Source organism: Pseudopodoces humilis, chromosome 9, assembly GCF_049639895.1.
Source record: "Pseudopodoces humilis isolate 2021_Gansu_Grassland_sample_001 chromosome 9, ASM4963989v1, whole genome shotgun sequence".
NCBI classification, from domain to species: domain Eukaryota; kingdom Metazoa; phylum Chordata; class Aves; order Passeriformes; family Paridae; genus Pseudopodoces; species Pseudopodoces humilis.
In genome coordinates, this window is record NC_142208.1 from 6,586,279 (window position 1) to 6,600,176 (window position 13,898).

Consider the following 13,898-nt stretch of genomic DNA (forward strand, 5'->3'; position numbering starts at 1 on the left):
ACCCTGAGTCCTGAAATGGATCAAAAAAAAACCCTTAACAAATAGTTCTGGAAGTTGACAAGTACTGAAATAAGTGATTGATTCTTTCATAAGGGTTACATATCACACATACAAATTAACGTGACTCACTTTCAGTTTTGTCCAATTCTTAAGATAAAACAGCTCTGAAATAACACAGTGACTAAATCCCAACTGTGCTGAGCCATATGAGGGATGGGATATGGATCATCATAGAAAATGCCACGCTCATCTTTCAATAGTGCTATTACAACATAAATTATTATCATATATAGAAATAATAGATGAAGCAGATGCTTGCTCATTATTACATGTCCCCTCTGCTTTCAGATTTAAAAAGTCAGCCTCTGACTACTATGGCAACATTTAAAATTATAAACAATCATTAACTAATGACTGTACTGAATAAGATAATTTCCCTTAAACCTTCCATTTTTAGGTAACCATTGTTTTCATTACTTAAAGGGATGATTAGAACAATGTCAGAAACCTAAACATCACAAACCTCTTGAGAGTCTTCTAATTGTTTCTAATCTTACATTTGTCACACAGTAAACCAGTGGTTTCAGGACATTTTACATTTTAATTAGTTTGCTAACACAATAAATGGTGCTAATTTGATTTTATAGTTTGAGTAACACTGTCATATTTGGTCTGTTCAGAGAAAAAGAAAAGCTTTGGGTTTAAAATAAAAAGTCAGATCCTTTTTCTTCCCCCAATACTGGTGTAAGGTAAAAAAATATAAAAAAAAATCTGTATGTGTATATATATATATGCATGCGCATATGGGAGTAAGTCCATATTTGTGTCTATCTAAAAATACATCTATCTCCCTACAGAAATATCTCCATCTATCTCCAGTGAAGCACATTCTGCTTATTGAAAAGTACTGCAGAAAGCAATTCTGAAATTGTCATTTGAGGCTAACATGCAAAATCAAACAAAGAGAGAAAGAAATTATTACCCATTCCAGTCGACAAACATCTGCCTGATTTATATCTGTACTCATGAATGCTACAGCATGTGACTGCACACTACATCGCTGGGAGTCTCAACTTGTGTGGATGTCAGTCTTACACAAAATGAACACCAAGAGTGTTTTCTCCGTGCTTACAAATCCCCTCCCCCAGCTGCACCATTACTCATATAAACAGAGATGAGCGACTCTGCGGGAGTGTGGGATGAGCTCCGAGGACTCTAGTGCAGGCTGCCAGACTGCCAGCTCTGGCCATGCTGCCCTGCCTTATTTATAAAGCTCAACCTTTGATGTCTTCCTGATGCACACAGGGATTTTTTGGCACATGACCTGGATGGGATGGACAGATCCTTAACCATGGTCTGCCTCAGCAGTCGCTAGGTTCTTTAAAAAGGTACTGAAGGAAATAGAAGTGTTCCCTCAATTTACTACTCTGGCACACATGCTAAAAGATTAACCTTTGAATGAAAGGATCCCCAGACCTGACCCAGCCAATGGCCAAAGAGGCATGTGGGTGAGTTACCATCAAGTATATCAGCATGCGATTTCTCCCTCCCTCCCTCCCTCCCTCCCTCCCTCCCTCCCTCCCTCCCTCCCTCCCTCCCTCCCTCCCTCCCTCCCTCCCTCCCTCCCTCCCTCCCTCCCTCCCTCCCTCCCTCCCTCCCTCCCTCCCTCCCTCCCTCCCTCCTTTTTAACAAATACAGGAACTAGTTCAAGGCTCAGTGTTTTTCAAACACACTTGTTCTCCTGAGTTTTGCCACTGTACTTTGCATCAGACTATAAAGCACTGCTAATGTTTTGCTAAAAGCTTTAAAAGCAAGAAGGCATTTTCTCCTAAATTCCAGGTATATTGAGCTTGCATATAAACACTGTTTGAATTGAATTTGAATTGAATTGAATTGCCATGGCAAAACTGGCACAAACCCACTATGAAATGGGGTATTTGCATTCTCCCTGTGGCTCAGGAGCTGCAGTAGGGAAGGTCTGTCTGCAGCACACACAAGGACCATTCCACATGTCCCATGGTACAATTTTAAATCACCTAAAGCCACTCCAGATCTGACACACAATTAACAAGAAAACAGCAATAGGAATTATTATCAGAAGATAAGGTCCTGGCATCTAATATCTACTCTGTAAAAGAAAATATTTGATGTAGTTCCAGTCACACTTGAAACAAAGCCAGTAATATTTGCTCCCTAAACCATTATAAATAAATATATAAATAAACCATTATAAATAAATAAATAAATAATAAAATAAATATAAATAAATTAACATAATATAATATATATAATATGTATATATAAATATAATATAATACTATAAATAAATAAATTTCAGTGACATTAGTTTTGATCATGTGAGCGAGGAAATATATAGGACTAAAGAAAGAATTTGACTGAAGAAAGTCACATTCATGTTTCAATTTTGTCAATCTTTTTTTAATTTCTTGACATGTTCATGAGCACACTGTAAATGTCTTGAATTTGTTATTTAATTTGTAATTCAATAATTATTGAACTGCATTCAATGTAATGTAATTCAATATAATTATTTAAAAGCAATTTTACACATTTTGTGGCTTATTCACATTCAGTTTTCCTGATGACGTTGGATGTTCAGTACGCACTGGACAGCTAAGTGAGTATCCTATGGATTTTTTTCTGTTTTCTAGTGGAGAAGGACTTCTAGCTGACTACCTAAGAATATCCAAAATTATTCACTTTGTTCATGTGCTTGTGCATACGGCTTTCAAATTAATTTCTGAAAGCACTTGTGGCAGTAAGACTTGATAACCTGCATATTCCTAGAAGGTGAGAGCATAAGCAAAGAAAGAAAATTGAAGTAAAAAATAAATACAGAAAAAAGTTTGCATCGTTTGCCACCTCTTCAGTGTGAGTGCCTGTAACAGGAGTATGAGAGAGAACACAGTACCAGTTAAAAATACTTTCCTTCCTGTGTAATTGATGATGTGACTGCTGTTTGCTAACATGTGGTGTTCTCCCACTCCTTTTACCTGCTGCCTCCTAGCAAACCTTTCAGGTATGGAGAGGTAAAACACAGCAGCAGAACACACACAGTATGAGCAAACACTCCTTGAGCCTGGAGGAGTCCCCAGATTGTGGCTGTGCTTTGTACTGCCAAACGTCCTACAACTTGCCTCCAAACTGTTACACCTGAGAGGTTAAATGCAAAGCCTGTGTCATGCATAGCATGAGCTAGATTATCTGAAGATGTAGACTGGCAAATCTTTGCTGTCTAAAAATATCCCAATAAGAGGATGTCTCCAAAGACTGTTCTTGCAAAAGCTTCCTACGAACTACAGTAATCAAACAAGGACAATTCAAAGGCATCCATGCAGAGAAATAAAGACCAGGAATCACCAATAAGCTCAGTAGTAGGCTCTGACCCACCAAGAGAACCACCCAGAAAAGAGAGGTGCTCCAGGCTAATGCTGCTCAGGATAGCTAGCTGCTTCCTCAAAGGTTCTTTCTGTTCAAAAAGCCAAGAAAAAGTTCTTTCTGTTCAAAAAGCCAAGAAACAGCATCACTGCTCAAAAATTACATCTTCCCCTCCAGCACTCTCACCAGTCAAACATCAGGATATTGTACGTGATTGGGGCAGGTTAGAAGGAGAGGGAGAGGGCAGCTACTCTGCTCACCTACTCAGAAAATTTGTAAGGTTGTGGCTACTGTTCTCCAGTCATTACCACCTTCAGTTGTTCAACTTTCACAGACACTGCTTTCTCAGCAGGACATGAGAAAAAGGAACATTTCCAAGCCTCACTGCCAGCTCTGGTTTTACCCCAAAAAAGGCAAGTTCTATGCAGGGAAAAGAGAAGTATCCAAAAGTGGGAGCTGCCAAAGTCAACCATGACCAGTAATACTACTTACAATGGAAAAACAGGCTGCCACAACAAGACAGCACATCCACCTGGCACCTTCTTTTCCTATGTGTCCAGGATGGGAAAGTGATCACAGGGCTTACCATCTTCCTGTTATCAGGTCAGCCTCACCTGAGCTACATCCATGCCGATAGTGCCATGTACTGTGTACACATGACCACTTCTAGGGACATAAGTCAAGAAATAATGGCTGTGGTTTTGGGGTACCTGAATTTAGCAGGTCACTTACTGTAAAATTGCCTCTTTTTTATGAGTCTGATTATCACTGGAAGTCCAGTGAGTTCAGCCCTCCCAATAACACTGTTCTCTAGATTCACAGATTTTGGCTGATGCAAAAGATTTGTTGTTGTAGGGAGGGTGTTAAAAAAATAATAGTAGCCTTCACAGAGCTGAGGTCAAGCTATGTTGGCACTTTGTCAAAATCAGTGGTGTAGCCAAGAGTTTTTAATGTGCCTGGAATGCATTACTTCATTTGTCATACCTGGATCACTTACTCATGTTGAGCCCAAAATAACCTTGGACCTTACTGGCTGCTCAGCAAACCATGCAAGTAAACAAGTACTGTACTCATGCCTAAAACATGTATCTTTTAATTGCTTGCTCCACATTTCTCACTCTAGAGCACATCTAAGGAATTGTAATGCCTGTGATCAAAGTTCTTGCCTTTCTAGGCCTCTCTGACCTGTGTAACTATTTCCTGATATGACTTTTGATTCTGGCTTGCTGATATTCCAGTTTCTCAGAAACACTTCAAAAAAAGGAGAAAAAAGAAAAAAAAAAAAAAGAAAGAAAAAAGAAAGAAAAAAAAGAAAGAAAAAAGAAAACATAAAAAAAGAAAAAAGAAAAAAGAAGGCCATTGCCATATTTTGCTGAGCAATGTATTCAGCTAATGGACTTAAAACTTATACTGCCAACCAGATTCTTCTGGCTGCCTGCTGTCTTCTGTGACCATGTTTCTGTGGAAAGATGAAGGAAGAACAACAGCATATTTGCCAAATGCAAAAAATCAATTAAAAAAACCCCCATCAACTAAACTGCTAAAAGTCTCCATGGCCATCAACAAAGAAGGGCCAGTAGAAGGCCTACATTTAGGGTGGGCTCACAGAGTCAGGTGAGTTCTAAATGTAGAGCTAAGAGTGTACTAGAGGGAGATAATCACAAACCAGGCTTCAGGAGGAGCAGCGGATGCTGCAAGAAGTGAATAAACAGGGATGAACAGTGCTGGATTCAGAAGAGACATGAGGCAGTGGCAGCACAGCTACCAAATGCACCTACAGCCAGTCTTCCCTGAAGGACACCTTGCACAGTGTCCCCTCACAGAATCCTTCTGCACTGTGCCAGTCCTTCACGTGTCTTTTGGTTTTCACACACATGCACAAAAGCTGTGATACCAAAATCCTTGGCCCTAGGCTGCAAAACCGTCGGTACATACAGAACAGATTAGGAGATCTCCCCTCTGAGGCAGGTGGAAATGGCAAGATGTGTCAGAAGCCAGAGATATTCATGATTCAGGTGCCAAACAGAAGCTGGAGGTGCCTGGCCATCAAAATCAAGGTGAGAAGAATGGCCCCAGATCTCCATAAAATCCATGAACTGACCATGCCTGCTAGCAAGTAGCAAATAGCTGGTTGCTGAGGATATCCCTAATGCAGCCTGGAAAAAGTTAGCTCTTGGCTAAAAAGCATGGTTACACGTTGCATCTTTTAAAATGTAATGAATAGGAAGTTAACCGGTTTAATGGCTTAAACACTTACCCCTCTAGGGGGCTTCCAGCATTCTGCAATATCTAAAAGTTAAGAAAAGCATACTGCTGTATTTAAGCATGGTCTCAAAAACTGTTCAAAACTTAGTTAATCTTGCATACTTTGCAGAGTCCCAGCTGCTTCCGTGATTTCCCCGTCACCACCATCTCTTTATCTCCTTCCCCTCATTCTCTTTTCTGCATTTTGACTTTGGGCCTCCATATTTTATTTATCTTCCTTTCACCCCGAAAGTTTATTTAAAAGCTTTTGCTTACCAGAAGCAGGGTCCAGAAATGAGGGCTTGGGGTATTTATTGCCCAGTCACACTGAACTGATGAAGAGAAGCAAGCTGTAAGTAACCTAATATTGCACTGAAAGGTTGCTTTGAAGTGCTTGGGAAATAAAGCAAAATATCAGACTATGCTAAAAAAAAAACCCAGACCTGTGTTTAGGAAACTAACTAAATCAATTCAATCTGGGGAAAGTCTCAACAAGATCCTAAGTACACTTATGGAAGTCAATGATGAGCACCTACCAACAACTCAATCTCTCAACAAGATGTGGAAGTCACACAGCCTCTCTGCATGTATACACACACACACACACCCCTCATGCTTGCTTAAGCTGACATAAAACAAATTGAATACGAAAATTATTTTTACTAGACTTTTTCTAAATGTAAACACTTGTTTATTCCTTTCTTTATAACTGAACATGCCAGGCCTGACCTGGAAACTCCAGAGCACAGTAGTGAACAACCTTGCAGGAAACACTAAGGAATCATGCTGCTTTCTAACCCACATGGAGAAAGAGTGGACTTGTTTAGCCATTTCTGAAAGTTTTGTTTTGGACATGAGATATCCCATGCTTCATGTGGGGAAAATCAATTTTCTACCTCTCTAAAGAAAACATTCTCCATTTGGAAATAAGTGAAACACACACTTCCTTGTGTGGATTAATGTGGAGACACAACTTGCTGCAGACTGTTGTTCTGACCCCCCCTCCTGACTAAATCTCTGAAGAAAGCAAAATTGTAGTATTTTTTCATGAATTACAGTTCAGACTAGCATTACTTTTAACAGAAAATTTAGAGGCACTGCAAACATCAGGTTGGCCAATTTTGCCAAAAAATGTATGTTTATTTTTTCCACGGAAGATGGAGACAAGGTTCAGGATGAAGCTTGGAGTCTTTTTCCTCATTTCAGCACAGTTGGATGTTAAGACTTTTCCTTGATCTGGACTTCGTTATAGCCTGCTGACTAATGTGGGTTTTAAAAAATGGAAAAAAGTTTTTGGTGGGTGATTTTTTTTTTCCCCTCTGGACAAAATCTATGCAGGTGTTGGAAATTATGAAGTGCAATAAACTGAAGAGAGAACCTGAAGACTTCAGAAAATCTATGCTTGACAAATATGTGACATTGAAATAGACCTTAGAGCAAATTAAAATAATAACAACAAAAAAAATGCAGTGTAGGCCTATTACTGGCTACAGATGACAGGATTATTACTAATGATTCAGAGAGGCAGAGGTGTTTGGTAAATATTTATTCCATACTTGCAAAGAAGCCAGATGATATGCTTGCAAAAGAATATAATTAAAGCCAGTCAATTGACTTGGATTTACAGATCTTAAAGCAACAGAAAAGAAAAACAAAGCACCTTATTTACACTTTGAAACTCTAAGCTGAGTTAGTGAAACTAACTGCACGCTGCACGCTGGAACTTACCTGCATTCAGTAAGACAGCTGATTTAATATTAGATAATACTTTGATTATTAAACAGCACTACATAATTTTATTCAAGCGTATATTGAATGGATTAAGAACTGGCTAAATGTAGGCATCAGAGGAGAATTTCTACCAAATGAAAAGATTTCTGGTGGGATTCCACAGGGGTTGCTCCTAACCTTGTAAGGATTACAAATTTTCATCAGTGAAATAAACATAAAGCCCCGGACAGTTACATTCACACTGATACCAGGACTGGCACAATGCTAAGACTGACTCATACAAATGTGTAATCAGAAGGAAAACACATCAGGAAAACACGATGCTCCTCCAGCATGAAACCTGCAAACAGGGATTACAGGTCCCATTGACCAAGCCAAGGGTGACTATTCATAGGCCACTCCCCAATGGAAATTCAACATATACTGATAGGAAGATGCTGTGGCCAACGGGTATCTGCCTTCAGGGAGGTCTGAATAACTCAAGCTGTGCTGAGTTTGAGCAAAAATGACTAAGAAGTCACTTTATTAGGTAAGAGGAGTGCTTCAAAGGTGAGAAAAAGCTGTTACTTGGGAGTGAGGAAACTTAACCAGGCATGCCCAGGCACTGCAGTCCCCATACCTGATCCAGTGCCAGAATATGGAGGCATGCATATAACCAACTTTCTCAAGGCCTTTGGGAAAAGCCTGAGCCAGACACAAGCTAGTATGCACAGTGCAGGAAGCAACACATGAATTTGAAGGCCTGGAGGGTTGAGATATCAGATTGGAGCTGGGTGTCCCGCCTCAGGCATGGCAAGGGCTGAGCCCATGCTGCTGCCAGGAGAGCCTGGCCGCTGCAGACGGCTGCATCAGCCTGGCTGGCTGCACGACAAGGCGTCCAGCTGTCTGGCCCTGGTCCTTGCTCAAACAGCTGTTTCCCTTCTCCTTTAGAAAAAAGGTGGTGAACTGGATGAAAGAGATTGCCAGCAATTTTGGCTGATGACCCACTACTTGGGGTTCATACCAGATTAGATGACTCAGTGGTTCTTCTGGTGAAAAACTGCATGAATACAGGATCAAACACAGTGAAGTACTGAGCAATGCAGAACAAGGAACACGAAGAGCTGAAGACTTGATTCAGCAAAGTTCATGCCTAACTCATAAAGACTTGGAGCATGCGAAGACCTCTAATGACCTAACTTGGGCTATTCACATTTTTGAGGCTGAGCCTGTGTTATGCATTGAACACATCCAAGCCAGCATGGCTCTCTCTGTCACTAATGTGAAAGAAGCATTCAAGCCCTGAACGAAGAAATTGTCCAATCTCATCATGAAACACCCTGTGCTTGGGCAGCATCACAGAATCAGACACGGGTTCATCAAACTTCCCTTTCCCTCAGAAATCTGCAGTCAAATCTCCAGCCCCAAAGTCCTCCATCCCCAAGGGTCACCTCCTGGGAAGCTGCACCCAGTAGACAGGTGCTTTAGTTTCTGTTGGCGGGTCAGAGCAACGCTCAAGAAGTGTAGGTCTGACTTCTCAATATAGTCTAGGTTAAAAAAAAAAAAAGCAAGCAAAGAAAGGAAAGTGAGCAAATGAGCAGATTCTAACAGACTATGTAATAGCCAAGACAAAAGCAATGCAAACAGGGCAGCAAGAAGTAAAAATGCACAGCAAACCCATGCAAGTCAGCCTGGTCTGATCAAAACTCATCAGAACACTCAAGAAAGACCTTCCATTAGAGGACTGTAGAAAATAAAAGGCAAATTTTAGGGCAGCTTTGCTAACAACGTTTCTTTTTCTCTCCAGTAAAAGCCAGTGCTTGTGTAATTGCTGTCTAGCAGAGTCAGCAGTACCCAATGGAGACATGACCTACATACCTCAGAAATACAACAGATACATAACCAGTTGTATTCACGTAGATAGATGGATATGATGGACTGACTGATGGACACTGTGCATGATTATAAACAGGCACAAATTCATCCCAGAAGGATAAAATGGACAGTTTCCAAGACCTTGCTTTCAGGAATGACAATGTCAGGTAGGAAGCAATGATCATCAAGGTGTGCATAATGTGAAAATGACAAATATATTATTTAAATAATCTCTTGCATTTCTGATTTGTAACTGATTATATAAGATTATTTTTTTGGTGGAAGAATATTGTAATTTCCTTTCCTTTTTTTTTCCTTCACACTTGGTCATTGCACTGCAAAGTAATCAAAATTTTTTAGGCATAATCAATCTTCATGAAGATATTAGTGAAGATACATAGCAAAGTGACAAGCAGAATCTACAGGGTAAGCTCTCCCCTTTGATGCCTACACTCAGCTGCCCCCACAAGGCATTAGGTAGAGGCAGAACCAGCAGCCACAGCATAAGCCCAGCACCCATTCACATCTCTGTGTCATCACTAACTTTGCTAGCACCACTTGGCTTGCCAGGCCCCCCCACCACAGCACACAGAGTCAACAAAGGGTTCAGAGACAATTCTTCTGCAGACATCTTGGGAATAAAGCCTTGGCACCCTGGAAGATCTGCACACACCTGACATGGATGCTATTGCTGAGGTGCAGAGGGGATGCTGCCCAGCACTGCTGAACAAAGGAAGAGATCTACAATTTTTCACCAGAAAAACATGGAATTGGAACTCTGGCAATTTTGCCAGTTTTTGTATGAGCAGCTAGGGAATCTGCGTAAGTCCCAAACACCCCAAAAATGGTGGCTTTAAAGTCCTGATTGTAAGCTTGTGTGCCCAGTTTAAATGAGTGCAAGCCCCATGGACTCAGTGTAATCATTCTAAACATCAACACAAACAAAATTGAACCCATCACTGCATTTTGGCCCCATCAATTCTCTAGCACTCAGAAAAATCCAAATAAAACTGAGCTGTATCCATAAATTTATCTGAGCAGGGCAGGGTTTAAACTAAATATGCAGTCAGTTGTGCAATATTCTTCTGTAGTCAATACTGGTTCTTAGGAAATTATCTGAGTGAATTAAGTGGAAGACTATTAAACAATTTACACACTTCCTTGTGTTTCAGATATCTAATTATAGCTGTGTTTGTCTCTCCCCGCAGAACTGTTGTATACCACATGGTATGCATATTTCAGCATCCAGCATTATTAACTCATGACCGACTGTCAGTTGATCATTATCTAACCATGGGGTCTGCAAAAAAAGCCTTATTTGGGCAAAAGCAGGCTCCGGACTCGCTCCCACTGCATTTTACCCCCGCAGAACTTCAGTAAGATTATTATTTTCTGTCAATGGAAACTCCAAGGTTACTTATGTGAAATCTGCAGGGAAAATAAATCCTCACTGAGTTTAAACAGTTGATATTAAAACCAACTCCAGGCTCGGCTGGTTTAAAGAAAACTCTCAGTTGCCCTCTAGTGTCCCCCTGCTGCTACGTCAGGCAGCCCGCCTGCCACAGCCAAGGTCACACAATTTAACCTGATTTCACGCTGGCAGATTTACTATTTGCCTAATATTTTACACAAAAGGGCGAGGGGGGATGGGGATGCTTTTTCCCCCTGGAAATTTCAAGGCTTGGGCCCAGGGAACTCAGAGCTTGCATGATGTTTACAGCTGTAATTGAGGCGCATGACACATGGGTTTTATGAGTGAGAATCTCTGAAATCACTCTGTGTGCTGCACTCCATAAAGTTCATTCATAACTAAAAATAGACTCATGTACAAACAGATTTAGCATTATACTGAAGCTAAGGAACATAGGGTGTCTGCAGAATTCCCTAATATGGAAGAGAAACTGAGTTTTCAAAAGCAGCAGTTTATTTGTTTCTGAAAATGGACAACATATGTGAAAGATTTAATATACAGAACCAGGTGTATATACAGCCTAGATCTTCATATGTGCCCATTTTCATTCTATATAAAGACTTTATACAGCCTGAAACTATAGATTTAATAATAGATTACTAAATTAGGTCTGCACAATCACTTAATAAAAAAAAAAAAAAATTGAATTTAAAATACAGCTGTAAGGGTTTGGACAATTTCCTGCATAATAGAGGCCCATCCCTGAAATGTAAATAACACCAGTATTAAAACAATTCAGTCAGGCACATCATGAAAAAAAAAGGTACATGAAAACAAATGCATTTTCCAGTCTATTCTAAGTAAGGATGCCAAACCTCTATTTTATTTGAATGCTGCTATGATATATTACTACTGCTTCAACTGGCCTTCCCCTCCCCCCTGGCCCCAAATGTCCTGTTCTTCTGTAGAGAAATCCAGGCCTGACTAAGTTTTAACATTGTGGAAACAGCAAACCATCAAGGTTTTGCAATAAGAATTATTCACTGCCTTCCTGTGTACTGTCAGCATTCTTAAAATACTGTTACTATAAAATTAAACAGTGTCCTTTTCAGAAACACATGATGTTGCCTGCTCTGGTTTTTAAACTGTAATTGTGTAATTTAAAAACTTTCTTCTTTCTCAATGCCTTCTCCCCAAACAAATACCTTTTATGGTTGTAAGGTTACAAAAACAGTTTAGACTTTTATTTTTTTAAACTTATAAGCCACCTGTAATATTATTGACTGATTACACAGTAAAAATTATAAAAAATATTTAATTTGGTATATATCCTAATTATAAGGCATTCTCTTCTTAATTTGACAAGATTGAAATATCACAAGAAGTACATATGGCAATTCAGAAAATATAATCAGGGAAAAGGCAAAATGAACATTTCAGAAAACAAATTATTTGATTTGCATAAGCAGTTATTTGTAGGGCTCCACCTTTCTCTACTGCCTGAACAGCACTTTCCATATCTCTTGCTCTCACTTTCACAGCACAGTTCACAAGCACAGTAATTATACTTTCTAGTCCAAAGTGTTGCCCCAATTGGTAAGAGGAGGTTTTTTTCCAACAACAGCCAATGATGCTGCAGGACTCTGAAGAGGTGACCCTGTGCATCCAGTCAAGTAGGTGGCAGGACCTGAGCAGATACCCTGACCCAGTGGTTCCAGCCATGCATGCTGCCCTAGCACTCCCACTTTTCAGAGGAAGGTTATGTCTCAGCTTCAACTTAAGCCAGAGCCCCAAAATACTGAAATTGCCACTAAATTAATAAAGAGGGTAGTATGGTACCAGCACCATCTGGCCATGTCAGGGATCACCTCCCCCCAGACCCATCTTTCATGGACAGAGTGGGACTCCTGGCAAGCCGACTGCCCTCTCTGTCTGCAGACTGGTCTCTTGGGCACCACCTTTCTATAGTTCTGCACAATACCTGATGTTGTTCTCTGTTGGCTTAGGCTGCTGGAAGACTGGTAACCTCAGAAAGCTCAAAAAACTTCCTTACTTCATGAAATACACAGCTGGAATTTTGTTGACTAATCCTAGTGAGTCCCCTCCTTCTGACAGCATCTGGAAGGCCCCTGACATTGTACAGGAATCCACATCCTGATTTTCAATAAATAGCTTGCTCCACTCCCAGATTCACTCACTCTTCCTTCTGATGGATTTAAGTTTTTCCTAGAAGCCTCCCCATCAGCCAAGATCTGAAGCTACTTTGTTTAGGAAATCTGACAAAGTGACATGGGTGACCAAACCTACATATCTAATTTTAAACAGATGAAAGCAGCACCAAGACAAATCATCACATCTTCTGGATTTCCAAGTATACTATTAAGTAAAACTTGGACTTCAGCTAAGGTGAATAAGAAGATTCATTGTCCCAAAAGATAAATGCTGACAGAGGAAAAGCAAAGGTCAAATTAGTCAATATTTATTCAAGAAACTCTAAATCTTGATGCAGTGTAACACTACACTCTGAATGTCTTCATCAGCTATCTCTGAAGATCTTTTCATTATGCCAAAGTATCTTCTCCCCCCAAAAATTCATATTTAAAAACCAGAAACTCAAACACACCCACTACAAATAGGAAGCTTTCTGTGCCAATGGCCTCAGCAAAAGGACATGTTGATTTGCAAATGCTATCTGCCCAGTCTGCATGCCAAAACTCAGTAGTCCTGAACTCTGAAGATGTGAACAACAAAACATTTCTGATTCATCATATAGCAGTATTTCAGATTACCATGAACAGAATTTCTTCTTTGATAAGGACTAACCCTTCTTCCTGCCTCAAATATCTGTAAATTAAGACTGAAATCTTATCTCTGGCTTCTGCTTCACACAAAGATTTACCCTGGTACAACGCTAAACAAGAGTTTGGGGGAGTTATAGTCCTATTATTCACTGTGGCAAGTGTATTAGTCCTATTATTTATCTAAGGTTTCAAGCTTACTGCCTCCTTTCTGAAGGTTTTCTACCATGTTACTTTTGTCTGAAGCAAGAGTGTTATTGACTCTTTTCCACACAACAGCACTGCTGAAAGCAAAAATTCCAGGAAATTTGTAAAAGCTGATTTTTCTGAAAATGCTTTATGAAGGAAGACACTTGCATCCTCTGGATTTTCAATGAGGTTATTCCCAGAATTCCCCTTAGCACCTTCACACAGCCAGTCAGTCATTGGGAAGGTTTTAACACTCCTAGTCTAATGTTCAT

General features: G+C 40.1%; 1 protein-coding gene across 7 annotated transcripts in view; it reads right to left on the minus strand.

Annotated features, from left to right (window-relative positions):
• The window catches only part of ARID5B (AT-rich interaction domain 5B), a 119,667-nt gene that overhangs the window by 38,885 nt on the left and 66,884 nt on the right, over positions 1-13,898 (minus strand). The window contains exon 1 of one of the 7 annotated variants that reach the window (XM_014250424.2): positions 983-1,076. The exons of the other annotated variants lie outside the window; for them this stretch is intronic. Coding sequence (XP_014105899.1) covers positions 983-986 — 4 coding nt within the window. The 5' untranslated portion in view covers positions 987-1,076. Of the gene's footprint in view, positions 1-982; positions 1,077-13,898 lie in introns of those variants that run through there. 7 annotated transcript variants of the gene reach the window in all.